This window comes from Symphalangus syndactylus, chromosome X, assembly GCF_028878055.3.
Source record: "Symphalangus syndactylus isolate Jambi chromosome X, NHGRI_mSymSyn1-v2.1_pri, whole genome shotgun sequence".
In the NCBI taxonomy this organism is placed as follows: Eukaryota; Metazoa; Chordata; class Mammalia; order Primates; family Hylobatidae; genus Symphalangus; species Symphalangus syndactylus.
Window position 1 is genome coordinate 66,337,383 of NC_072447.2, and position 27,779 is coordinate 66,365,161.

Here is a 27,779-nt window from a genome sequence, read left to right on the forward strand (position 1 = left end):
TTACTGCGCACCTTCCCTGTGTCAGGCATTTTCCACACATTATTTAATCTGCATGGCAAACGTGAGGGAAGAATTAGGATTCCTATTTTGCAGATGAAGAAAAAAACTCCAAGAGGGGAAATGACTGCCAAAGGTCTCAAAGCTAGCAAGTGGCAGGACAGGGATTCAAACCCCAAAGCTTGTGCTAGTTCCTCTGCTGCCTGGAAGGCTTCCTGGGGGAGGAAGCTTGTGGACTGGGTCTTGCCTGGAAGGAGTTGGTAGAGATGAAGAGTGAGGGAACCTTGTGTGCCAAAGCACTAAGATGGGGAGAAGCAGTGTAGGATGTTCCACAGGGATCTGGGGCTGGCCTGCCCATGGCAGGGGCACTAACCCTCCTCGAATGCTGCTTCTAATGGGAGGTCTTCTCTCCCTCCTTCCCTTTATTGGCACTGCCCGGAACCAGGCAGCCAGCAGGGGATGGGATCAGGATGCAGTTGCCATGGAAACGAATGAGGGCTGTTGCCATGGATATCATAAGATGAGGGCAAGAGGAAGCTAGGGATGGTGAGGACTATCCCCATGACAACTTAGGTGGCAGCAGGGGGAATGGGACGGACTGGAAGCAGACAAGAAAACAAGATGAGGAGGTCATTGCACCTGGATGGGACCAGGGGCTTTGGGTTCTGGAAGGCGCAGACTGGGCCAGGAGACTGGACCCAGTGGCAGGGGAGAGAGGAGGCAGGGGGACTGCAGCCACCTCTCCCTCCAATATTTCTTGTGCAAGCTAGTTCTGCTGCCCAATCCCAGTGTCACAGGGATCTAAGCCCGAGCCCAGCCTGGCTTGGCACAGGAACTGACAGGGGAGAAAGAAGCCTTCAAAGGAGCTGAGCTGCATACACAGGCTTTGGGAGCGCAAGACCCGGGTTTGAATCCCAGCTTTGCTGCTGTGCAGCCCTAAAAATAATAGTTGTCATTTATTGAGTTGTCATTTTGCTAGGCCGAGCAACTCTGCAAGGTTTGGGTTGTTCTCTCTGAGGAGGACAGTACAGATTATGAAACTGAGGTACAGAGAGATGAAGTAACCTGCCCGAAGCCTTGAAGCTCGGCACTGGTGGAGCCAAGATTCAAACAAAAATGTATCTGAACACAAAGCTCGTGCTCTTAGCACCACCCCACCCTCTGTCCCAGGCACTATGAGCAGTCTCTTCAAGGTACAGTGCTTGCATTCTTCATCTCCCCGTGCCTTCCCATAGTGGCACACAAGGGATCGGATGCTGGGTAAATATTTGTGGAGTGGGTGAATGAGGAAGCAACCCAGGAGGAAGCAGGAAGGACTGAGGTTAGATGGAAGAAGCTCCTGACTTCAAGAGCAATGACTCATGGATGTGGCTAGCCAAGGGCGGCAGAAGATGCACAGAGCTGGGATGGACTGGACGGACTAGGCTTTATGAACCATCCAATCCCACAGACCCAAATGGAGGCCCAGAGAGTCAAAGTGACCTGCCCAGGGTTGCACAGGACAAGAATCCCCCCTCACCTCTGGCCAGCATCCCACTCTTAGCTTCAGAAGCCCCTCTGAATCTGGCCTGTCTCCCCACCCCTCACCTCCCACCCTGCCCTGTAAGTTCCTCAATGTCACAGGCAATAGCAGGCTACTTGCAATTCCTAGACTACAGCAAGCTGATCCACATAACCATCCCATGCTCATACTCTTGCTTTGTCTCTTCTGCCCAGAATGTCCTCTGTCTCTCCTTCACCCCCGGACTTGATCGGTCTAGGTGAGCTCATCTTCATCTTGCAGTACCCTGAGCAGGTTGGTCCTTCTGGGAAGTCAATGCTGACTCACTCCTGCCGCTCGCAGAACATGACGGGGTCAGTGACTCCCTCCCCTGTGTCTTATGCATACCCATATATCACAGTCAGTCCTTCTTCCTGGCTAACTTGTGGTTCTCTCTTAAAGTGTCCATCTCCCACCCCACACCCCCGTCCTGTTTCCCAAGGGCAGCGGCCCAGCGTGATTCATCTTTGCGGACCTATGGCACTCATGCCAGGGCTACGCACACAGCAGTTACTCAGCAGCCACCCTGGGTCCTCGAAGACCACAGGTAGAAATCACGTGTGTCTGTGTGTGTGTGACCATCCTGCCTGGCAACTGTCACCCTAAAGGCCACAGCCTCACATGCTTAAAAGCCACCCACACCCAGCCTTGTGATTACATCCACCGGACACACACATCAAGGCTGCCAGGTACATAAAGTCACCACTTCACACAATCAGCCTCACACTCAGAATTCCTCACACCCAGTCTCACATCATCACATTTCCTCAGCTCTGCAGCAGTGTGCACAGTCTCACAACTGTGAGACCTGCAGAGCCTTGTGCAAAGACATATGTGAGGATGCCCGGCCACATGGAGGCCATGCGTGCACACATATTTCTCTCATGGCTGATCAAAACCCCGCCCCCTTCCCACAGCACAAGCCCTCTGCCTGATTCAGCCAATTCAGTTGCCCATGGGTCGGGAGGGCCATCTGACCCTGACTTGCCCCCTCCCTCCATGTAGTTGAACTCCCGTCCCCACCCCCACACTTGCTTCTCTCTCCATTCAGCAGAAGGGTAGAATGGTCTCCTTGCCCCCAGCCCCAGGTCACCTACATTCACACACCCTGGAGAGCGGAATAAACAGAGTAATGTACCCACCATTCCCCTGCATGACCCTGGAGCTCTCCCCCAGGTTTTTGTCTATACGGTCCCTGTCTCCTGTAATGCCTTCTCACCCCTTGCCACCTTTTCAAACCCTTACCAGCCTTCAAGGCTCAACTCTTGCACCTCTTCCTCCAGCAAGCCCTCCTGGACACCACACCTCCCCACCCACCTTGACATCTCCTTCCTCTCTGGGCCAGGAACAAAATGTGCTCATTACTGAAGCCATTCCTGTCCAATGATTTCAACCCTTTGCATCCTTCCTACTTTCCCAAAGGATTTCTCATCTCTCATCTCCCCTGGGAGATGGGGAGCTCGCAGAGGACACAGCCACTGTCATGCTTAAAAAAGAAAAAATCTTTTTGTAGAGATGAGGTCTCACTATGTTGCCCAGGCTGGTCTGAAACTCCTGGCCTCAAGCCATCTGCCTGTCTCAGCCTCCCAAAGGGCTGGGATTACAGGTGTGAGCCACTACACCCGGCCTCTGTCTTACTTTGGATCTCTCACAGTCTTTAGCATCAGGTCTTATACCCAGTAAGGGCTCAAACAATGCTTTGTTGGGTAGAATGAGGAAGAGTAAATAAGGGAGAGAGGCAGGGAGGGAGGGGAGAAATAAATGAGACTTTGAATGGGTGAATGAGTAGATGAGTTGAGTGAGTGAGGCAATAAGTGAGGGAAGGAGGTGAGGTTCTAGGAAACCTAGAGGTTCAATGTGATAGGGATGCTGAAGGGAGGGAGGAAAGAAAAGACAGGAGAAAACTCTCACCTGGGCCTTAATCAAAACAAGAGCCACCAATCACAGCACACTTGCCCAACAGTGCACAAGCTCCTATGCTGGGCTCGTTGTGTTCTTTCTTGCTAATCTTCATGACAACCCAGAGAGGTAGGTATATTCTCACTGTACTCAGGAGGAAAACAAAGCTCAAGGAGAAGAAAAAACTTGCTCAAGGTTATACAGATGTAAGTGGCAGAACCAGAAGGTAAACTCAGATTTGTCTAATACCAAAGGCTCAGAGAGGAAAAGTCGGAGGTATGAGCCCACTTCAGACACATCATGGAAGGTGTGAGTCCTACAAACCCGTAAAGGACATCTACCACCCTCCAGCTGACAGCCTCCAGGGAGTCTTAGAACCAGCCTCTGGCCTGGTGCAGGGAATATTTAGGGTCGTTGCATTGGAGGGAAATGGCTTCCTCTCAGATTCAGAGATCCCTAAAGTTGTAGAATCAGAACCTTAAAAGTAAACGATCAAGGAATCTAAACGTTGCAGAATATTAAAATTGCATCATCAGAATTTGTTCAAATGGTAGAATTATGCAATCTTAAAACCACAGGATTGGAAAATCCCAAAATCACTGCATTGTAGAAATAGAAATCATAAAATTGCAGTGGAATGTGTCATTGAATCATTGTCTATTAAATTCACATAATCATAGCTTCTTAAAACTGTAGCATTTCAGATTCACAAAATGTCACAGCTGGAAGAGCCATTGGAGACCCTCTAATCCAACCCTTCTCCTTTTTACAGATGGGAAAACTACATGTCAGAGAGGTCACGCGACACATCCAGGGTTAGCCTGCTCGTGTTGGGAGTCATTCACGCATTTATTGAGTGCCTCCTGAGTGCTGACAAAACCACGAATCAAACCCTACTCTCTTTCCCGGCCCCTATTCCCAGCCCTGGATAGGAAAGAAGGCAAGGCCCTGGTGGGGATGGGAAGAGGGAAGTGGGGGTGGGTGGAATATACATCAGACAGAGAGAAGAGATCAGCTTTTATTGATGGAAATTCCTTTGTACACAGCAACACGCACTCTGAGAGGGCTTTTCCTCCTGATCATATTTACAGAGCACTATGGGAGTGGCAGAGGGCATGGGGTGAGGCCTTCAAGCAGTGGAGATGGCAGCAATGGCCACAGCAAGGGAACAAATGACAGGGAACTAGGCAGGCTGGGTCCTGCCCCCCGTCTGGTCCTCTGAGCCCTAGGCACCCTGCATCTCTGTTTGTGCTCACAGAGGACAGAGGTAGGTCCTTGGGATGTCATTTGGAGACCTCTCCAGTAGTGGCAGGCTCCAGGGTGCCTGGGAAGTGGGAGTGCGGGTACGGGAGGGTCCAGGTTCCAAGCTCCAAGCTCCAAGCTCTGCTTCTCCCACATTTTAGTCGGACCTAGGGCTCCAGCTCTCTTTAATTCAGGGGCTGGAGTCCAGAGGAGACAGCAGTGGGGATGGGAATTCCTAGAAGGCGGGGGGAGGAAGGGGCACGATGCTTGCCCATCTGGTTCCTGAAGCAGGGGACAGGGTCCCATGGGGGAATCTGCGGGAGGGTGGGTGGGGGGATGGAGGGGCTGGTTAAGGCTTTTGCTTCTGCATAGAAAATGGCCCTTGTCCTCTCAGTTACCGAGAGGAGGGACTACTGCACTCGGAGGCCGGACAGCAGAACTGGTGAGCGTCTTCCTCTTCCTCTTCCTCAGTCTCCTCCTCCTCCTCCTCTTCCCTGGGGCCAGGAAGGGCGGGGTAGAGGCCACAGGCGGTGGGTGACAGAGAGAGGCAGAGGCATTAGTTTGCAGAGCAGGGGAGATACGCGAAGGGCCAGGGCCGGAACCAGAAGGTGGGACGAGAATGGGGGTCAGGGTGGGGAGGCCAGAGTGATGGATTATCCAGGGCCACACCCAACTCAGTGTGCTGGGACAGCCCTCCCCCACACCCAGGCTGGGCTCAGTCTTAAGGTCACCCTCGGCGTATATCAACTCCCTTTCTAACCCTGCCAGGTGCCTGACCCTCATTTTAATATAATAACAGCAACCTGCTCTCATTTTGCACGCATCATCTCACTTAGCCCCTACAACAGCTCTGCAGAGGAGCATTTTAGAGATGAGGGAATTAAAACTCAGAAAGGTTAGATAACTTGCTCTAGGTCACACAGCTGGGTAAGTGGTAGAGTCAGGATTTGAACCCAGAGTTTTTGGAGCTCCAAGTCTCAGACTCATCCCACTAGGTCCTTTGGGTGAACCTGGCACTATCTCTAGAAACCCACCCTGCTCTTGAAGGACAAGGATTTGTATTTCCTGAAGGTTCAGGCTCAGGAAAATGGGAGATACTTGGAAATGGAGTACGGAAAGCCCACAGCTTTGGAAGCAAACAGACCTGGGTTTAAACCCCAGCTCTACAAGTGGTTCCAGGCTATATGCCCTCGAGCGCATTATTGTCACTCTTGGAGCCTCAGTTTCCTCGTCTGTAAAAATGGGGCTCGTGATGTGAACCTCCCAGGACTGTTGCAAGAACTAGAACATATATCAAGTGTCTGGCAAACAACAGCAATGGGAACATGGTGGTGATTATTGTTAACTACTCGTGAGCCAAATCTAATTCCCAAAGTGGCCGCCTGCCCACACAGAAGCAGCCACAACAGTGGAAGAAGAGTCGCTGCAGGAACAAGCACCTATCCCTAGGGTGCTGCTGAGCAGTACCAGGGGCCAGGCTGCACGTGGCATTCACTGGTGCTGGGCTACAGTTTCATATGGTGGATGGACAGACAGTTGGGCTGGGAGGGGACCAGGTGGCTTGGGAGTGACAAGGCTGACCTTCTGGTGACAGACAAGGAAACAGTTACCCTCATTCCCAGACCCCTTGGCTCAGGGGATGCAGGAATTATGGAATCCAGGAAACTGGAAGAATGGGAAGAGGTGGGAAGGAACGCAGACAGGGAAGTGAAGGGAAAGGAAAGGAAGGCACTGCTGTCCATCTGATGGACAGACAAGCACACACACACGCACACGCCTTTCTCAGACTCAGAGCTCCCTCTGACACATTGTTCCACGGACTTCCTGAATCAGCAAAATCACATGAAGCAGGGCGCAAGTTCTGGGCAAGTAGCCCTCCCTTTCTGAGTGTCCCATTCCTCATCTATAAAAAGAGAAGATCCACACCTCTCGAGGCTGTCATGAGGAACAAATGATATTCCATTCCCACTGCTCACTCCTCTCTTTTCCAGGCCAGGCCACTGCTTCCTCTCCACCTAACACTGCAGTCACCTCCTGATTTCTTCTCCCTCCCTTCTTGAACCACATTAGCCTTCCTAAAGCCCACCTTCAAGCATGCATCTCTTCTGCTCAGACACCCACTGCCTCCTGGATAAAGTTCAGGGTCCTCAAGTTGGCATCCAAGGCTCTCCCATCATATGGCTTCACCAGGCCTTTCCTGTTAGATGGCAAAAGCACAGGCTATGGAGTCAGATGGACCTGAGTTTCAATACCAGCCCCATCATTTACTAGCTGGATGACCTTGGGTCCATTTCTTCACCATTCCAGGACTCACTTTCCTTACCTGCAAACTGAGGAAATACCTATTCTGCAGGGTGCAGTGGGACTAAAGGAATTCAAATATGTACTAAGCAAGGCTGGTGCTTAGTGCATGGTAACTATTATTATAACAGCCATTATAGTGGTATCCATGTTCCCTACTCACTGATGCCCAGCCTTCATCAAGCTAGCTTGTTCGTTATTCCATCAGCATGCCCGGCCTTTTCACATCTCTATGTGTGTGCTGATTCTGCTTCTTCCACTTAGAGTACTCTTCCCTCTGCACAGATCTGCCTATTACCATCCTTTCTGAATTTCCTGACCCAGCTCAAGTGCCACTTCCTAAGGAAGTCCTAGCCAGAAGTATTCTCTGCTTCCTTCCAGCTCCAGCATCCATTCCCTTGGCCAGGGCTCTCCATTTGTTGCTCTGAACTTTCCTGAAGCATTTCTTTCACCAATCCCCCAATACCCTTGTATCCCCACCACTACCACTGCTTTGCTCCTCTGTAAGAAAGAGGGGGCCCCTCTAGCATTTAAGGCCAGTCTCTCCATCTGGACTCTGGAGCCCATCCCCATTACCTCCTCCACAACAATCATCCCCTCTCCCTCCTGCATTTTCAACCTCTCCCCCTCTGTTGCCTCCTTCCTATCAACATTTATAGAAGCTCAAGTCTCTCCCATCTGGGAATAAAAACCCTCTGTCTGCCCCCACATCCCCCTCTGTCCCTCTCTCCTCTTCACAGCTAAGCTTCTTCTTAAGAAACCCGTCTACACTGGCCATCTCTGCTTCACTTCGGTACCTCCCACGAGCTCTTCGACCCACTGCAATCTGCCTCATGCGCCCACCACTCCATGGAAGCTGTTCTGAGGAAGGTCGCCCAGGCCCTCCTGATGGTTAAAGCCAATAGGCTCTCTTCCGCCCTCGGCTTACTCCCCGCAGGCTGCAACACTTGACACTCTTAACAAGGCCCTTTCCTTCCTCTGCTTCTGTGAGCCCACTCCCACTGCTTTTCCTCCTACTGCTCTGACCCCGCCCCCATTTCTCCCTGGGCTCCTTCCCTACGCGTTGGTTTCCCCTTCCCAATTCTGCTCTGGTCCTCTTCTCTTTCACTCCACACTTTTTCAGTGATCTCATTCCATTTCATAACTTCAGGTGTGGATCCCTCTCCCGGATCCCGGACCTGTCAAGCCCAGTGCTTGCTGGACAGCTCTACCAGGATGGCCCTTTGGGCCTTCAGCTCTCATAGGGACCTCTGACTCAGCATCTCACCATTGTCCTCAAGGCACCACCATTCATCCAGTCACCTGAGCCCAAAACATACCTTGGAGTCACCCTAGATTCTTCCTGCCCCCTTAGCAAGTCAGTCACCAGTTATTGTGGACTCTACCTCCTAAATAGCTCTAAAAGATAGACTGTGATGTTGCCCCTACCATCTCATCTTCTACTCCTCTAGCTCCTTCTTCAGCCTTTTCCCCATCACACTGGTCTCCCTGCTGCTCCCCAAACAGACCAAACACACTCTTGCCTCGGGGCCTTTACACCTGAGGTTCCTTCTATCTGGAACATCGTCCCTGAGAGGTACACGGCTCACTCTCTTACCTCCTTCAAGCCTCTGCTCAAATACTGCCTCATAGGAGAGGCCCTCCCTCTCAAAAGGCACCCCAACGTTCTCTACCTTATCACCCCAGCTTTATTTTTCTTCATAGCACTTATCGACATCAGATACACTCTAGACATTTAGTTGTTTATTTACCTGTCTCACTCACTGTAAAATCCATCAGGACAGGCATCTGTTCTGTTCAGTGCCAAACCCCTAGTGCCTAACACAGTGCCTGGCATTCGATAACTATTCAGTGAATGAATGAATCCAGTGCCAGGCATGAACACTGGAACTTACTGCGAACTCCAGCCTCTGTCATCTCCACCTCCTCCTCTCTCCCCGGTTACCTCTTCAGTCTCTGACTCCAGTCCTCTCTTCCTCCCAATCACCTCCCAAATCCATCTCCTCGGCTCTATGCCCACGACCTTGGCTTCTTTCTCCCTTGGATTACTGCATAGCCTCCTCCCTCATCTCCCTTCTAAAATGCTAATTTGATCATGTCACTTTTCATCTTTTCCTATTCAAGAACTGTTCATGGCTCTCCAACTGCCTACCAAAAAAAATAAAATAAAATAGCTGTACTCTTCAGACAGCTGCTTGAGGTAAGCCTGACCTCTGCACCCTCCAATGTCTGATTTCACCTTGCTCACCTCCAGGCCTTTGTGGACACTGTCAGCACCTCCTCCCCCATCTCTAACTCTCAGAATCCTCATGGACCTTGAATGACTGGCTTAAACACAGCTTTCTTCAGGGAACTTGACCTAACTCACAAAGCAAAAGTAATTCCTCTGCAAAATCCGCAGGGAAATGAGTATTGCCAGTGTCATTTGGGATCTCTGAGAACCAGGGGTAGGATGAAAGTTAGTAAATTTGTCTGAGACTAAGGACTCTGGATGCTGGGTGAGCATTAATAGAGGTTCCCTTTTCCCCTTGCACTATCACCCTGGCATGGACTCATGTCCCTCTGGCCCTCTGCTAACTTTGACTCATCCTCGCCTCTTCCCTTTCCCTCACCTTATACATCCACAACAGTTTATATCATCTGACACTTCTATTGAGTCTATCTCATTAATAACTGTCAAAGGATTTGGATTCTATAATTTGAAATTAAAATGCTTCTCAACAAATGGTGCTCACTGGAGTCGTGCAACACAGTAGCCCTGCTCAAATCCATTTCTTCTCTGCCAATACCCCAGTTTAGGCCTTCCAGCTGGTCTCCCTGCGTACAATCCATTTTTCATACTGACTGCTAATGTGATGTTTCTAAAACACAAATTTTGCCAAATTACTCTCCTATTTAGAATCCATTCAACTGACATTTTGTCACCAACAATATTGGTTCTCAACCTTTTTGGGGGGAATGCAAACCCCTTTACCAATTTAATGAAAGCCATGGACCATCTTTTCCACCAAAAAATGCACATAGGTATATGCATGCAACGTTTTGCATTCAATTTCTGGAGGTTCGTGGGGTTCCTGAAGCCCATCTGAGACCCATGCACCCCAGGTTAGGAACTTCTGGCCCTCCCCAATAACATCCCATTTCTTTTCCATATGCTATATGCTATTCCTTCTGCCTGGAATGCTCTTCCACACTTCACCCTTCTGTCCCTAGCTCTTACTTAACCTTTAAGACCCAGCTCTTAGGCTGAGTTGACCTGTACCAGCCCCAGACAGGGCCAAATTCCTTCCTCTGGGCTTCCATACCCTTCAGTGTTCGCCTCTGTCAGAGCCCTTCTCAGTCTCCCTGAGTGACTGGGAACTCATGGAGGGCAAGAACTGTTACCTAACAGAGACCCTGGTCACAGCAGTACTCCAAAAGTATCTACTGAAATGAATACTAATAGTAGCTACTCTTTCCTGAGTACCCATTATGTGCCAGCCACTCAAATTCTGAATGCATTCATCTGAATGAGCTCAGCTCATTCAGTAAATGAACCCCAAGATGTTGGTGGTATTGAGTCCTGTTTAACAGATAAGGAACTAGGCTCAGAAACGTGAAGTGAGTTGGTCAAGGTCAGCCAGCTAGTGAGTGACAAAGTTGGGATTGAGATTGCCATGAATGCCATGGCAAGTAGTGGTCCACCATGCCTCACTGCTCTGGACTGTGAGATTAAGAGATGGTATCAGTAGAAGAGGACCAAGAACCAGGGCCAGAACTCCCTACTTGGAATCCCTTTCCCAGGAACGCCTACTCTTATTTTCCCTCCTGCATCACCTTTATATAAGCCAAGACCAGGCACCTGGTTCTCTCTTCTCATGATGCAACCCATGTACCCTGTACTCCTCTCAGCCTTCTCATCCCAAAGCCCTGCTATGGTCAGGCCCATTATTTGCTCCAGAACCATCTCCAGATACACACAGCTTTGAGATCGAATCCAGTCCAATGCTACACAGTTGGCTATGAGGAAAACAAGACACAGGTATTCCCTCCTCTTCTAGAGCTGACAGTCACCCAGGAGACTTACATGCATTATCTCCAATCCTAAAGACAGCCCTAAGAGGTAAGTTGGCATTAGCCCCACTACATAGATGAGGAAACAGAGGCTCAGAGGATAAATGACTTGCCCAGAGTCACCAAGTTGGTAAGTGGCAGAACTCGGACTTGAATAAAGGTACTGACTCAACTATTTTTCCCCTATGATGTCATCCTGCTTGGAAGGGCCAAAGAGTGAACAAGACCATTTCTGGTGGAGGAAGGGGATGCAGGAAAACTAGCACTCTTCCAAGACTCAGTACAAACGTCCCCTCCAGTAGGAAGCCTTCCCAGATGGGGTTAATTGCCCCTCATCTGGCAGCCTTCTGGGCCTACTTCTGTCCCATCCCAAATCACATTATGGTGTCATTGTCTATGTGCCTTTCTCCCTTCTAGACTTCAGCTCCATGACAGCAGGATCAGATACAATTCATTCCAATATTCCACCAAAGGTCAGCACAAGGCCTAATCTAAAGCAGGCAAGACAGAATCCTTGCTGAATGAATGAGGTGGTATCTGAGCTAATTATTAAAAGGATCTAAACAAAATCTGAACAGCTGGATACAGGGAGAAGGTATAAAGGAGAAGGGAAATGAATTAATAAAAGCAAGGAAATGGGACCAAGGAAAAAGTCCAGTAATTTTGAAATTATGACAGGGTGTTCATAACATGTTTTCATTGTTGTTATGGGGGTTTTCTTTTCCTTACAAAAATGGGATCATACTATAAACCCTGTTCTGCAACTTGCTTTCTCCATGTAACAGTAAGTCTTGTAGATCTTGCTGTGCGAGTATATAGACAGCTACCTTTTTCTTTGGATCTGCTACAGAGTAATCCATACTATGGGTATATCATGGACTAAGATCTATTCCCTACCAATGGACATTTTTAGGTTGTTTTAATTTTTCAGTATCACAAGCAATGCTGCACTGAACATCTCTGCATATGTCTCGAAGTATTCTTGAAGGTTAGATTCTTAAAAGTTGAACTGCTGGGTCAAAGGAATGCACATTTTGTTTAAAGTGCACATAAAAGTTATTTCCGTTACTTTAACATGTTTGCAGTCTGGCTACAAAGAAAGATTATTCCTACTCACATAATCTTGTCTTTGTTTTGGGAAGCATGTATCATGTACCTTTGAGTTAAGAGTTCGTTTAGAATGATATCCTACAAGGGCAGTTGATAAAGAGTTGCACAGTCTGGCTTGTGTTTGCAGTTTGGATTGTGGTGTTTTAGAAAAGGCCTCTGGCTGGCCAAGTTGGGGTCCTTCTGGAAGCAAGACCTTGGAGAAATCTAGCTCCAGGATATGGTTCTCAGCATGGAAGAATACAGACATTTAGGATTCTGGTGGTAATTGACAAACTAGCACCATAAAAAATGTTACCAATTTGCACAAGGTATCTGAGAGGTTCGGTTTCTCCAGAACCCTTCCAATATTTTTAATTCGGGAATCTAAAAATGGCACTTCATTGCTTTAGTTACATTTCTTTTTTTTTTTTTTTTTTGAGATGCAGTCTCGCTCTGTCGCCCAGGCTGGAGTGCAGTGGTGCAATCTCAGCTCACTGCAAGTTCCGCCTCCCGGGTTCACGCCATTCTCCTGCCTCAGCCTCCCGAGTAGCTGGGACTACACGCGCCCGCCACCACGCCCGGCTAATTTTTTGTATTTTTACTAGAGACAGAGTTTCACCGTGTTAGCCAGGATGGTCTCGATCTCCTGATCTCGTGATCCGCCTGCCTCGGCCTCCCAAAGTGCTGGGATTACAGGCATGAGCCACCGCACCCAGCCTGCTTTAGCTACATTTCTTTAACTATTAGTAAGCTTGGGCATATTTTCTCCTTTATTACTTAATTGTCTAGTTCTTCCCTGAATTGCCATATCATGTTATCTCTCCATTTTGAATGGGTTTTGTATCTTTTTCTTACTAGTTTCCAGAAGGTGATATAGATATAGGCAGAGATATTAACTTTTTGCCTGATATCTGTGTAGTAAATACTTTCTCCTAGCCTGTTTATGTTTTAATTTTGTGTATAGTATCTTTCTCCACACAGAAGTTTTAAATTTTAACGTAGCCAAAATTATTACTCTTTATGTTATAGTTTATGGGTTTTTAAGTCATGCTCAGGAAGGCTTTCTCCACCCTAATATTATTAAAATATTCCAGATTTTTTTCTGGTACTTTTTTGGCTTTTTTTTTTTCTTCTTTTGACAGAGTCTCCCTCTGTTGCCTAGGCTGGAGGGCTGGAGCGCAGTGGCGAGATCTCGGCTCACTGCAACCTCCACCTCCCGGGTTTATGCGATTCTCCTGTCTCATCCTGCCGAATTGGGATTACAGGCATGTGCCAACAGGCCCGGCTAATTTTTGTATTTTTGCCATGTTTCCCAGTCTGCTCTTGAACTCCTGAGCTCAAGCAATCCACCCGCCTCAGCCTCCCAAAGTGCTGGGGTTACAGGTATGTAACCCCATGAGCCACTGCACCTGGCCTATATTTGTTTTCATATGAGACAGGGATTTCACTTAAATTTTTTTTCCCAAATGGGTAACCAATAGTCCCATCTCATTTATTGACTCCCCACTGATTTGAGATGTCTTTTGTCATAAATTAAATTCCCATATGAACATGAGTTTGTGTCTAAACTCTCTATTTTGTTTCATGTCTGTAGTCCTCTATTTCTGTGATGATAGAACATTTGAAATTATTGCAGCTTTATGGTAAGTTTATATCTAACAGAACAACAAGTTGCCCTCATTTTTTTTTTTTTTTTTTTTTTTTTTTGAGACTGAGATCTTGGCTCACTGCAAACTCTGCCTCCCAGGTTCACACCATTCTCCCGCCTCAGCCTCCTGAGTAGCTGGGACTACAGGCGCCCGCCACCACGCCCGGCCAATTTTTTTTTTTAATTTTTATTTTTAGTAGAGACAGGGTTTCACCATGTTAGCCAGGATAGTCTCGATCTCCTGACCTTGAGATCAGCCCACCTCAGCCTCCCAAGTGCTGGGATTACAGGCATGAGCCACCACGCCCAGCCACCTGCATTCTTTTTCAAAATTTTCTTAGTGATTCATGAACATTTACTCTTCCGAATGAACTTTAAACTTCAATTGCTCAAATCCCAAAGAAGATACCATTGAAATTTTAATAAGGAATGCAATGAATGTTTTGGCCAAATTGGGAACAAAATGTCATTTTTACCACAGTGACTCTTCTCATCCAGGAACAAGATATAACTTTGTTTTACTCAAGTCTTCTTACAGCCGTTGATTAAATTTTATAGTTTTCTATAGAGAAGTATTTCACATTTCTTGTAAATTCATAGTGGTTTTATAGAATTATTTTTTCTATTGTGAATGGGATCTTTTCTATTACGTGTTCTAATTAGTTATTGCTGGTACTCAGAGAAGTTCACGGTTTGCGTGTATATTTATCTGTGTCTACTCACTGCACTGACTTTTCTTCTTAGTTCTACTAATTTTTCATTTTATTCTCTTTGATTATCTAAGTAGACAATCATACCATCCTCAAATAATGCTAATTCTAACTCTGTCTTTCTAACATTTATGCCATGTATTTCTTTTGTTAATCCCACTGGTTAAAACTTCCAGAAAAATATTAGTTAATAACAGTGATAGCAGCCATCCTTATTTTGTTCCTGAATTCAATGGAAATGTATCTAGGGCCTCACTGTTACATTTGATGATTCTCTTTGGTTTCTGATAAAAATTCTTTACCAAGTTAAGGAATTTTTCATGATTCCTAGCTTACTATATTAGTCATCCATTGCTGTGTAACAAACTACCCCAATACAGCAGAATAGATGTGTAATTTAATCAGATCACTTTTCAGCATTTATGGAGATGATTGTATGAGATTTTCTCTTTAATATCTTAATACAATAAATTACAATAGCATTTCCTAATGTTGAACAATCCCTGCACTCTTGGGGCAAACTTTCATCTGTCACAATATATTCTTCTTTTAATACACTGATGGATTCCATTTGATAATCTTTTATTGAAAACAGTTGTTGCTCTATTAATATGTGGCACTAGGCTATAGTTTGTTTTGTTTGTTTGTTTGTTAAACCTGTCTAGTTTAAACACACCACCACGCCCGGCTAATTTTCGTATTTTTAGTAGAGACGGAGTTTTGCCATGTTGGCCAGGCTGGTCTCGAACTCCTGACCTCAGGTGATCTGCCCACCTTGGACTCCCAAAGTCCTGGGATTACAGGCATGAGCCACTGCGTCCAACCAATATTTTCTTTTTTTCTTTTCTTTTCTCTCTCTTTTTTTTTTTTTTTTTGAGACGGAGTCTCGCTCTGTCGCCCAGGCTGGAGTGCAGTGGCGCAATCTCGGCTCACTGCAAGCTCCGCCTCCCGGGTTCACGCCATTCTCCTGCCTCGGCCTCTCGAGTAGCTGGGACTACAGGCGCCCACCACTACGCCCGGCTAATTTTTTTTTTGTATTTTTAGTAGAGACGAGGTTTCACCATAGTCTCGATCTCCTGACCTTGTGATCCGCCCGCCTCGGCCTCCCAAAGTGCTGGGATTACAAGCGTGAGCCACCGCGCCCGGCCCCCTTCCTTATTTCTTAATGTATTTATTTATTTAGGCTTTTTCTTAATCATATCTGCCAAAGAATGTCTACCAAACTAGGTAGAGCTGGTCTTTACAAAAGTCATATTTACTTACTTATTAATACTTTATCAAATCTTTTGTTTTCCATTTCATTAATTTCTGGTTTTATTTGTAGTAATTATTCTGCTTTGTTTTGGTTGTTTTTTTCTAGATTCTTGAGTGGAATAATTAGTCCATTTAATTTAAACCATTTTGTTCTTTAATAAAAGCAATTAAGATTATAAATTTTCCTCTGGGAATCCCTGTGCCCATATTTTATAGGTTTTAATTTGTAGTATTCTCACTGACATTTATTCTAAATAGTCCATAAATTCCACTCTTACTTCCTCTTTAACACAAGTATTTTTAAACTTTCAAATGGGGAGGAGGGCCTAGCCTTTTTGCTGTTGCTGTTAATACTTCCTTTTATTGAGTTGTAATTAGAAACATAAAATAGGTTTTCTAATTAGCTTAGAAATAATGTTCTCCAGCTGGGTGTGGTGGCTCACGCCTGTAATCCCAACACTTTGGGAGGCCAAGGCGGGCGGATCACGAGGTCAGGAGTTCAAGACCAGCCTGGCCAACATGGTGAAACCCCGTCTCTACTGAAAGAAAAAGACAAAAATTAGCCGGGTATGGTGGCGCATGCCTGTTATCCCAGTTACTCGGGAGGCTGAAGCAGGAGAATTGCTTGAACCCAGGAGGCAGAGGCTGCAGTGAGCCGAGATCGCACCACAGCACTCCAGTCTGGGTGACAGGGCGAGACTTCGTCTCAGAAAAAAAAAAAAAAGAAAAGAAATAACGTTCTCCAAAGATACGGGCAGATTGTTCCCTCTGCCTAACTGCCCTTCCTAAGTCTCTCCAACTGGCAAACTCCTATTCATCCTTTAAAAAAGCTGGAATATCACATAGTCTAGGACCAACCACTCAGGCCTTTTGGGGCAGGTCTCTAGGGAAGGATTGCTTTAAGGAAGGACAAACTACAGATAGATCCCAAATGTCCTTTTTGGTCTGCTGACCTGATCTCCCAGGCACTCTCCTCATACACTCGGACACCCATTCCACAGGCACAGCGGGGACTCAGGGAGGTGGGAGGGGCTGGCAATGACACTGTATATTTGTCTGGAAGGAGGAGGAATTGGGGGAGGGATGGGTCTAGCTCTTACCTGCTCTCTGCCAGCCTGCCTGAGGGGGTAAGCTTCATGGAGTCAAGGACCTGAGTAGGACAGCAATACTGGTGTAGAGTATGAGACGCTGTGGACCTGAGAGACAGCAAGAGACAGAGAGAGAGACAGAGAGAGAGAGAGACAGGGAGGGAGGGAAGTGGCAGGGTGGGCGATGGGGGCAAGAAGGTGAGAGTGAGTGCGGGAGGGGAAAAGGGAAGGCTGGAAGGAATGGAGGATGGGAAATGGAAGAGGAGGGGTGGGAGGCAGGGAGGGAGGAAAGGAAGGAAGATAAGAAGGGAGAAAGGAAAAGAGGAAGGGAGAGAGGGAGGAAGATGGAGAGAGAGGAAGGAAGGAAGGAAGGAAGAAGGGAGGGAGGGAGGGAGGAAGTAAGGAAGGAAGGAAGGAAGGAAGGAGGGAGGGAGGGAGGGAGGAAGGAAGGAAGGAAGGAAGGAAGGAAGGAAGGAAGGAAGGAAGAAAAAAAGAAAAAAACCACAAAGTCAAGAAAGAGAGGACGGCACTCGAACCACATACAGAACACAACGACAACAGGGGGCAGTAGAGACGAAAGAGCCGGGCTGGGCCTCCTGTGTTCCAGGTGACTCCGTGGGGACCTCAGCCACAGAGACGCTGGGACACCACAGCAGGGAAGGGGGAAGGGAGCCCTCCTCACATCAGAGGACGGGAGGGGAAGGGGGGATGAAAGAGAAGGGGGAAAGATGCATGGGGGCTCCCCTGAGAGAAGACCCCTCACAGGAAGGGAGGAAGGGATGGAGGAAGGAGAAGCTCTGGGCCCAAAGAAGGGGGAGAACCCAGGTGAGTGGGTAGGGGGAACACTGAAGGAAGAGAGGGAGAGAGACAGAGAGAAACCGAAAGAGACAGAAAAGGAGAAAGACAGAGAAAGAGGAAGACAGAGAAGGGGCGAGACAGAAGACACAGAGAGAAGCCAGAGAGAGGCAGAGAGCGCCAGAGCAGAGGAGGGTGAGGGCGGAGGAGGCTGACAAGGTCTCAGTGGTCTTGGTGACAGGATGGGACTCAGGGCTGAGTGGGTGAGGCAGAGGATGGGGTGGTTCCAGGTAGGAGTCTTTTGCTTTGAAGGCCAGTGCTTTACCCCCCACCCCAAGGCAGGGCCCACACTCCACCCCTGATGCTGCGCCCCCCACCACCCCTAGTGCAGGGTCCAAAGACCCCTCCACCTCCTGCCTCCTGCGATTAAAGTCCGGAGAATGGCCAAGGGGAGGAGGAGGCAGAGCAGAGCAGGGAGGCTGCGGGCCTGGTCCCTGCCCTACCCAGTGCAGCGCAGATGCCAGAGGTATGCCAGTCAGCGGAGCCAGAGCAAGGTGGGAGTGGAGCCAACCCCTCCAGGTCAGCCAGCCCCTGTCCCCCACAAGCCCACAGAGGCGGACTGTGGTCAGGGCCTGGCCATTCAAAAGCCCATGTAAAAGCCAGGAGACGTGGCTGCGGGCCAGACCAGCTGCAAATTTGAGGATGTCCCAATCTCAGAACCTTACAGGGAATCTTTGAATCTGAGACTCTTCTTATCGAAGGCTCTGGATTAATCATCATCAAGGCGACTGCTTCTCAGGTGCCAGTCTCCTGCCCAAGTCCCTGACTCATTATCTCTTTTGAATCTGAGACTCAGAGACCCTTAGGCTGCTGGAATGTTGGTGTTAGAATCTCAGAGGCCGCGAGCCTGGAGCCCTGCAGTGCCTCGCACAGAAGGCTACTAGAGCAGGGTAGGAGCCAAGCTCACCCGTCACAGGCCACAGGCTGTGCTGCTCAGGGTTCCAGGGTCCTTCCAGAGCTGGGCACCTGGATGCCCATGGGATCTCCCGCTTGAACTGGCTCCCTCCCCCAGGCCAAAGGCCTCTCAGAGTCCAAGAAGGGAGCCAAGAACCAGGAAGCCAGGAGGCTGCTGAATCAGCAGCCCAGGGACTGGGTCCAGGCCTGGGCAGGAAGGGAGGGGGCCAGGCTGCAGGGCCCAGGTTCCTACCTGCTGCTCCTCCCGGGGGGCTCCATGGGTCTGGACCTGTCCCAAGGGCAGGCCCCCTGGCCTAGCCGGTGTCTCCACCGTGTCACCACCCCCTCCTCCCCAGCCCTTCCCTAGGAGGAGGAACCAAGAAGGCGGGGCCCGGCCAGCTGGGCTGCGGGCCAGATTGCAACTGGAAACTTTGCTCCTTCCCCTACTCCTCCAGGAGGGCTGGGAACTCCTCCGAGGAGGAAGCGGCCTGGAGAGCTCACAGTCCCTCCTCTGGGCCAAACCCCAGGCTGGGCTCCCTCAGTGCACCTCTGCTAGAATCTCCCCACGCACCCCATCAAGTTTGTATCGCTGGCTCTATTCTCCTGAACAGAAAATTGAGATGGAGAGAGGTGAAGTAATACTGCTAGTAAGTGGCAGAACCCCAAGATCAAGACCCGGTTTGGCTATTCCCAAACCTGGAATCTGCCCCTTCAGCCATATTGCTACCTTGTGAATACAGAAACCTTTCCATAGAAGCTTTTCACAAATACCCTTATTTTCAGCACAGTTAAAGAGACTATGTTTAGGAGTTGTGCTGGGACTCTGCATATTAAGTACAATTCAAATCACCCATTTTGGGGTATCAAGATGGGACCCCGGCCAATACTCTTTCCCACTGCAATAAGCTCTCACTCTTCTGGGTTGTTTTCTAGACTGGCTGAGAGAAATGCTTCCTGAAGAGAAGAGGGAAAATCAAAAGAAATACCAAGAGGCTGTACTTCCAAGTAAACTGCCCAGCCTGACTTTATGGATGGGCAAATTGAGGCCTGGAGAGGAGAACGGTCTTACTAAAGTTCATGCAGCAGGTCAGAGTAGACTCCAGGTGCCCTGGCTCCCTGCCTGCCTATTACAGCAACCTCTCCGTCCTCCACATGGGCGGGACTGGAGAAAGGAGAGAGTTTTTTGGCTTTGAAGGATGTAGGGCTCCTGAAAATACCACAGGTCCAGCTCGAAGTGCTCCTGTCCTTTCACAGTCCCAGAGCCCAGGCCCCTGGCTGTTCTGAGCAGAAGGCGGCCCTGGGAGGGGCCAGGGGGCCAGTGATCTAGAAGAAATAGAAGCTGACAGGCAACAGGCCAGCCTTCCTGCCTTCCTGCTGGGGCAGCTGGTTCCTCTCAAGGAAGCCAAAGCTACTGAGAGAGAGAGGCCCTCCGGACCACCACAAGGTTGGCATCTGTGGGTCCTTGGTGACCTTCTCTCCCTCTGCCCACCCCTCAAAGCCCTGGTCCTCAAGGCTCTGGCCTTAGCACCTGCCTTTTTTTTTTTTTTTTTTTAACTCTCCTTGAGGAACTCTCCTAGCTCCTGCAGCAGCTTCACCTTGTGCCCATTTGTAGTTATTGCCCTAAGAGCTGAACCCTCTTGACCTGGCAGGAGCCGAGAGACATTAAGTGTAGTGCTGGGCCGGGTGCAGTGGCTCACACCTGTAATCCCAGCACTTTGGGAGGCCGGGGGGCAGTGGGGCGGGTGGGGGACAGTGGATCACCTGAGCTCAGGAGTTTGATACCAGCCTGGGCAACATGGCAAAACCCTGTCTTTACTAAAAATACAAAAATTAGCCAGGTGTGGTGGTGCACACCTGTAGTCCCAGCTACTTGGGAGGCTGAAGTGGGAGGATCGCTTGAGCCTCAGAGGCGGAGGTTGCAGTGAGCTGAGATCATGCCGCTGCACTCCAGCCTGGGTGCAAGACCGTGCATGCCGCTGAGTGCAGTGCATGCCGCTGCACTCAGCCTTGACAGAGCAAGACCCTGTACAAAAAAAAAAAAAAGAAAGAAAGTGTAGTGGTAGCTTTAAGGGATGATGCCGTGTGACTTTGGGTAAGCCCGTTTCCCTCTCTGGTGAGACAAAGAACCTACACTTTGGTGCCTGGTAAAGCTGGGTACAAGTCCTTGCCCTATCACTTTTTAGCTGGGTAAGCCCTCTGAAGCTCAGTTTGCTCATCTATGGAAGAGGAGTGGCAATTCCTACCTCACAGTTCTTGTAGGGATTTGGTAGGTAGACAAAGTGTGCACATGGTAAAGAGTCTCAGCCTGAACCTGAGAGAGTCTGACCCTTCTCCCAGAGAGGCAGAGGAGACCCATGGGAAGCCTGTTTGTTTCAGGGATAGTGAGGAAGATTTCTAAGAAAATATCCCTGAACCTGGGACCACTTTTGGAATTCAGTCACAGCTGAGCATGCTGAACAGACTCAGATGATGACCCACCAGGGGCTGAAGGGAGGAAGGGAAGAAGGGCGAGGAGCCTGACCCAGCCACGGGGCACTGGCAGGGCCTTCATGCGTTTATTCGACAGATGCTGTGGCCCAGGCACTGTCCCCAGTGCTGGATACAGCAGTGACTAAGGGTAGACAATGTCCTGCTCTCATGGAGCTTATATCCAAGTGAGAAGAGACAGACATTCACCAACTAATGCAATTCAACTGAGCAAAAAGTAGAGATGGCAGGAGGAGAGCATTCCAGGCAAACAACCTGGACAAAGGACCTGAGGTGGTATTTCCAACAAGCATGAAGAGGCTGACGTGGCGGGGTGGGAAAAGCACAGGGGAGAAAGGTGAGACTGGAGATGGAGGTGGGGGCCCAGCATGCAGAGCCTTGGAGGCCTCTGTGCGGGTTTCCGTATCTATAGGAAGAGCAGTTTGGCAGCCTGTGGTTTGTGGACAGGCATGTGGGGCGGGGGGGGGAGTATCTTTGAAGCTCCTAAAGTTGTATGAAAAGCATTAATTTCTGGGGAGAACATCTCCAGCTTTGATCAGATCCTCGGATGGGTCTGTGATCCCAAAGGGTAGGGAAGCTTCTTATATGATTCCATTCACTAAGTGCCCATGATGAGCTGGTGGCAGGCATCCTAGAACCTTCTGTGAGCTAGCCCCTACCCCACACCTCTAGCTAGTCTCAGCCTTCCCCCCACCTTCAACCTGCACCCCACCCAGACAGAAGCACCTGCAGCTCTCAGCTACACTCTGCTGCTCCAAGCCTTATTAAAGAGCATGTGTGTCAAATGCTCTGTAATAGTACCTCTGTTGTCCCACTGTGCCCTCACTGTCATCTCCCCACCTGGCTGGCTCCCCCTTGTTCTTCAAAAGTCGGCTAGATGTTGTGTCCTCTGGGAACCTGCCTTGACCCCACCCAAGCAGGTTGGGTCACCTCCCTTGTGTCCTTCTGCCCTGCTCTTCTCTCAGCCGGCTTCTCTCAACACTGGGTTCAGATGCCTGCTGCCCCTTCTCTGTTGGGAGCTCTGTGTCTTGTTCATCCCAGTGTCCCCAGCACTCAGCACAGGGCACCTGGTCACACATGGTGGGGGACAATGGACAGAGGTGGAGGCTGCAAGGTGGGCCGGTGGACACTAGAGGGCACTGTGGCCACTAGAATCCCAGCCTGCTGTTGGCCAGGCCGACCCAGGAGGCTCCCAGGCCCACAATTGTCACATGGAAACTTGTTACTGGGTCCTGCAGCTCCTCAGCTCTGGACCTAAGCAACCAGGGCCACAGTTCCAGCCTCCCGATAAACCTTCTCCTCCCTTTCCAGACGAGACCATTTCTCATGACAGTGCCATCTCACTGCAGATACTCCTTTAGTTCTTCACAAATGTGGGTGCCAAACACTCTTCTCGCAGTTCTGGCCTGCAACACTCTTCACTTCACCTTGCCCCACCCAACCCCTCCCCTGGCTAACTTCTACTCATGCTCCAAGCTTCCACTTAGATGTCGGCTTGGAGAAGCCTCCCTGGCCCTCAGGCTGGGTTGGGTATATTTCCGTGGTGCTCCCACAGCACCCTGCACTTCCCCTATAATTGTCTGTAATTGTCTGTTTCCTTGTCTATTTCCTGACCAGACAGTGGGCTTCATCACAGCAGGGCTGTTACCACCCTATCAGCCACATTTAGCAGCATCTGGCACATTGTAGGCACTCAATAAATCCTTGAATGAAGGAATAAATGAATGGATGTGTGGGTGGACAATTTGGGGCAAGTCATTTTACCTCTCTGGGTTTCAGTTTCCCCACCTGTAAGTCACCCCTACTTGGCAGGGTGGCCACAAGGATTAAAGATAATGTGTCTCCAGTGCTCTGTAATAGTACCTGATATTTAGCAGACATTTTCTGACTCAAAGCAATTATTACTATTTGGAACAGTGAGAAAAGGGCAGGGGGAGGAGTTGAAGGAGACTGCCCAGAACCTGGGATAATCTCTCCCACTTAGGTTTATCATTTAGATATGGAAGATGACTTTAATAGCAATAATAAAACTATCAATTTTATTAAAAATAACAGCACCTGCTGTGTGCCAGGCCAGAGTCAGGAGGCCTCTGAGGAGGTGATGGGAAGCCCCTAGTCTCGGCCAGAGGATGCGAGGCCAGGGCCAAGGCCAGAGCTGTGGACATTGCTCCTGTGTCTGGAGAACAGTCATTACTGGCACAGCTGGTTCCAAACTCTTTATTCATAGGTGAAAACTTGTCTAAGGGGTCATTAATTCCCTCTGTAATTAATGTAAGACTTGCAGGGTTTATATTAGTGGAAAAGTAAGCTCCAGCATCAAGCTGATAACATTGATAATGTGTACTTGTAATTATACACTGGAGGTAACTATAAATTCAGTCACTGAACTCATAAAATATCAAAATTCCTGAGGCCACCAAGAGCTGGGTAGCAGCTGTACCTTCAGTAGCTTTATACCAGTTGTTCTGAGGTTATGAAAAATTACCACAAGCTGGTAGCAATGGTAATATTCACTGTACATTTAAAAGCTTTCTCAGCATAAAATAAGAGGGCACTTTTAGGCAAAGCAGCATGTTTTGATGCAAGGATATGGAACTTGAAAGCACAGTGAGCAAAGGTCATCTTGCTATAAAATAGGAACCAAAAACAATCTTACAAGTGTTTGCCTCTGAGCCGACCAGCTCTGACCTCACTTGGGTACACATAAAAACCGTGCTTACTTCAGAAGAAACACGAAGTACCAAGTGTTTTCCCTCTCTCCTCTCATCCAATTCTAAGGGAATCAATTATCTCACATGGCCCCTTGCTGCCTTGTGTTACCACAGGCTGGAGGATCACTGCAGTCCGACGGCAGGAGGGGCGGATCCTGAAGCTGGAAAAGGTCATATAGCTTCCAGGTTGGTGGCCATGCCAGGCCATGGGCAAGCAGAGGAAGCTGGTCCAGAGAGAGAAGTCCATGCAAAAGAGATGATAGGCTGGGCGCGGTGGCTCACACCTGTAAGCCCAGCACTTTGGGAGGCCGAGGCGGGGGGATCACGAGGTCAAGAGATCGAGACCATCCTGGCCAAAATGGTGAAACCCCATCTCTACTAAAAATACAAAAATTAGGTGGGCGTGGTGGCACACGCCTGTAGTCCCAGCTACTCGGGAGGCTGAGGCAGGAGAATCGCTTGAACCCAGGAGGTGGAGGTTGCAGTGAGCCAAGATCATGGCATTGCACTCCAGCCTGGGCGACAGAGCAAGACTCTGTCTCAAAAAAAAAAAGAAAGAAAGAAAGAAAGAAGAAAGAAAGAAAGAAAGAAAGAAAGAAAGAAAGAAAGAAAGAAAGAAAGAAAGAAAGAAAGAGAGAAAGAAAGAAAAAGAGATGACAGGGACCATGCAAGCCATGAGAGATGGAGAAAGATGAGACATGGGCCCAGGAGATGCAGACAGCGAGACAGCAACCTTGGTCCTCGACTTCCTGGTCCCACTTCCAGTTGGTGTGAGGCCTGGCTGTATTTCATTAACTGTTCTTAGATTCTGTGAAATGTAGCCTCACAATAGTCCCCCTCATTAGCCCTTTATTCTTGAGCTAGCTTGAGTGGGCTTCCGTTCCTCACAACAAAGTGTACCCAGACTAAGACAAGTGAAAACTGGGAATGTAAGTGCAGGGTTTGTGTAAGCAAAATCGCATAAAGAACACTTAGGTAGAGAGGGGTGAATGCAATTGTCCAGCATTTGTGTTTGTTCACCCAGAAGCTCCCTGGTTCCCTGACACTTGCAACCACAGCCACACGTTCCAGCCACACGCTCACACACGCTGACATTCAGTGGCACACAGAAACAAACACAGCAGCAACCAGATGTGGTTCTCTGCAGACCCCCTGACATGCAGGGCCATGTGCCAGCATGCAGTGTTGCACTTTGCTCTTCACAGCCACGCTGCCATGCAACAGTGCACACCCACATGCATGAACACAGAGGTGCTGCCCGTAAGGCTCAGGGCAGGAGTCGAAGCTTCACTGAGCTCTGTGCAGCCTCCCTCCCCAGCTGCCAAGTGACTCATCCCCAGGGCTGCTAATTAAAGCCAGGACAGAGGGGACAGAGGCAAGGGGAGGGGAAGAGAGAGAAGGCAAGTTTATTTTGGTGCCAACCAGGCACTCAGCCAGCTTAGGGGTCACCCACTTCCTGGGGCTGGGCCAGGCGGCGGCAGAACACAGAGAGGAAGGGGAGGAGAAGAGAAACCTCTTACCCCTTCTTGCCCTTCTTTAGCTTCCTGGAAAGGTACCTCCTCCTCTCTCCCACTGTCAGAATCCAGCTCTGACTCCTCTAGACTTCTGTCCTCACAAACTGGCTGTCTACACCATCATCAAGCTCCCATTTGGGCTGGGCCGAGCTGGCTCATCTGTGTCTGCAGCAACCCCAGACTGGGAAGCAGTAAGTGGCAAGGTTCCAGGCAAAGGAAGTGGTAGGAACAGGGCAGGGTGGGCAACCAGGCTGAGCCAAACGGGAGGCATCATGGGAGGTGATGCAGCTGGATGGCTCTGGGGATAGGTAGTGTCTTGGACATGTGGATGGGGGAGCCACAGATGGTTCATGAGGTCTTGGCCATCCCAGGTTGCCAAGAGGTCAAAACAAGAGATTATTTAATCCAAACTCCTGTAGGACAGATTGGGGCACTGAGGCCCAGAGTGGGAGGCTCCTCCTCCCACTTCTCCTCCAACTGCAGTGGCTCCCGTTGCCATAGGGACGTCCCTGTCTCCGCGGGTGTCAGCGGCTCCCCCACCCCCTCCCTCCTTCCCTAGCAACAGGCCACCTCCTCCCGCTTTCATCCTTGCGTGCCTAGCAACCCCAGCCTGGTCCCCAGGGCCAACAAGTTCAGGCTGACCCTCACTGCAGCAGTGCCTCTAGGCCTGGGCCCCCTCATCTTCTGGTGAGGGCCTCATCAGGCCCCCCCTGCCCTCTCTGTTTTCAAGTCCTACACCTGTTCACATTCTTCCAGCCTGGCTATATAGCATATGACAATGGATTGGGTTAGGGGAAAGCGGAGGACACTACAGTTTGTTGCACCACTATTTCACACCAAGCATTGCTTTACTTTAAGTTCTCTCATCAACCCAGAGAAGTCAAGACTATTGTTTCCATTTTACCCATGAGAAACTAAGAACCAGAGAAGTTAAGTGATTTTGCAAAGAGTGCACAGCTAGGAAGCAGGCTCTGCTGCTAGCTAGCTTTGTGACCTCGAGCCATGGCCAATACCTCTCTGGACCTTGGCTTAAGGTGCCTTTAGGTCAGATCTGTGACAACTTCTCAGGGATCCACAAGAAGTCCAGGCACCTTTCTCTGCCCATGCCTACCCCCCACTCCCATCACCAGCTGTTCAGCTCTAATTAGACGCCACACTTCCTCTGGCACCCCATACTTTAGAAGCCCTCAGGCCTGGGTCATGCCAAGGGTGGCTTGCAATCTACCGACTCTGCTCTCTCCTTGCTATTCAGTTCCCATAAAAGCCCAGGCCTAGCGCCTCTCCTCGGTGTTTCTTCTACCTCCCTAGCCCTTCCCCCTCCACACACGCATGCACGCACACATGAAGTTTATCAGATGAGGAAACTGAGGTTCCAAGAGGTGAACAGATTGTCCAGTCACACAACTAGAAAGCAACCTGCCCCCAGATGGAGGCCTGTGCATGGATCCAGTGTTTCTGCCCTTCCTAGGCCACAGAGCCTCGCCTCTCTCCTCCAACTTCCCCAGCTCGCCACTGATGACAGAAGGTCGCTGTGACCCAGCCCTGACCCGAGTTCTGACCTTACTGCTCTTTTCCTGCCTAGATCTTCTATTTTAGCCCCACGGATGGCTCCCCGTCTCTAAACCCACCCCCCTCGCTTTCCTCCACAAGCTGATCCCACCTCCGGGGACACCCTCCTTATGCAAATCTGCACAGCAGTCCCCAACAGCCCTGCTCAGACACTGCCTGCTCCAGCAAGCTCTCCTTCACTCTAACTGGAGCGAATTCAAAAATTTACAAGTGGGTCCCTACCCAGCCCTGGTTGCAAGTTCAAGTTGCCTTCCCACCATGTTGTCAAGATCTTGCCCCACACACGCCGTGCTTTAGCCCCTTCCCATAGCCTGAATTTGACCCTCGCTTCCCAGATGCTGACTCCTCTAGGCCCCTATAGCCTCCTTGACTGTGGGCCCAGGATGGATGTCAGGAAGTGTGTCTGAATAAATTAAATGCTGGCTTTGGAACCAGACAGCCCAAGGCACTGACTCTCTGAGAACCTCTTTCTCCTCATCTGTAAATCAGGGATTGTAATATTGCTATAATTGCTAATATTAGGATGAGGATGAGGATGATGATTATTATCTGCCAGGCTGTCGAGAGCTCCCGTGGTGATGGTATTGGGTAGCACTCTGGGTTGGCGCCAGGCAGACTTGGGTTTGAATCCTGGCTCAGGATCCATATATTAGCTGAATCCACATATTAGCTGCCTGGCTGCAGGCAAAACCCATAACCACTCTGAGCCTCAGTTTCCTCAGCTGTAAAACAATGATGATAAGGCCAGCCCAGGTTCTACCTACAGTGTCACTGGGAGGATCAGACAAAAGAAAGTCCCTGACAACTTCTGTAAGTTGTAAAGGCCCAAATGTATATCATCACATGACTTATGATTATGCTCGTTATTAAATGTCCTGAGCTCTAGGTCCCAGGAACTTCCTTGCTGGGAAGAGCTGAGAACTAGAGA

General features: G+C 49.4%; 1 protein-coding gene across 10 annotated transcripts in view; it reads right to left on the bottom strand.

Annotated features, from left to right (window-relative positions):
- Positions 1-27,779, bottom strand: part of IQSEC2 (IQ motif and Sec7 domain ArfGEF 2) — an 89,246-nt gene that overhangs the window by 29,032 nt on the left and 32,435 nt on the right. For 4 of the 10 annotated variants that reach the window (XR_008654771.2, XM_055267235.2, XM_055267240.2 and 1 more), the window contains exon 3: positions 16,834-16,929. The exons of 2 other annotated variants lie outside the window; for them this stretch is intronic. Coding sequence is in view for 6 of the 8 variants with exons in the window: in XM_055267235.2 (XP_055123210.1) it covers positions 16,834-16,929 (96 nt within the window). In the remaining 2 variants the exon portion in view is untranslated. Of the gene's footprint in view, positions 1-4; positions 5,173-16,833; positions 17,053-18,823; positions 22,500-27,779 lie in introns of those variants that run through there. 4 more of the 10 variants (XR_010119641.1, XM_055267243.2, XM_055267237.2 and 1 more) reach the window with 4 other exon arrangements.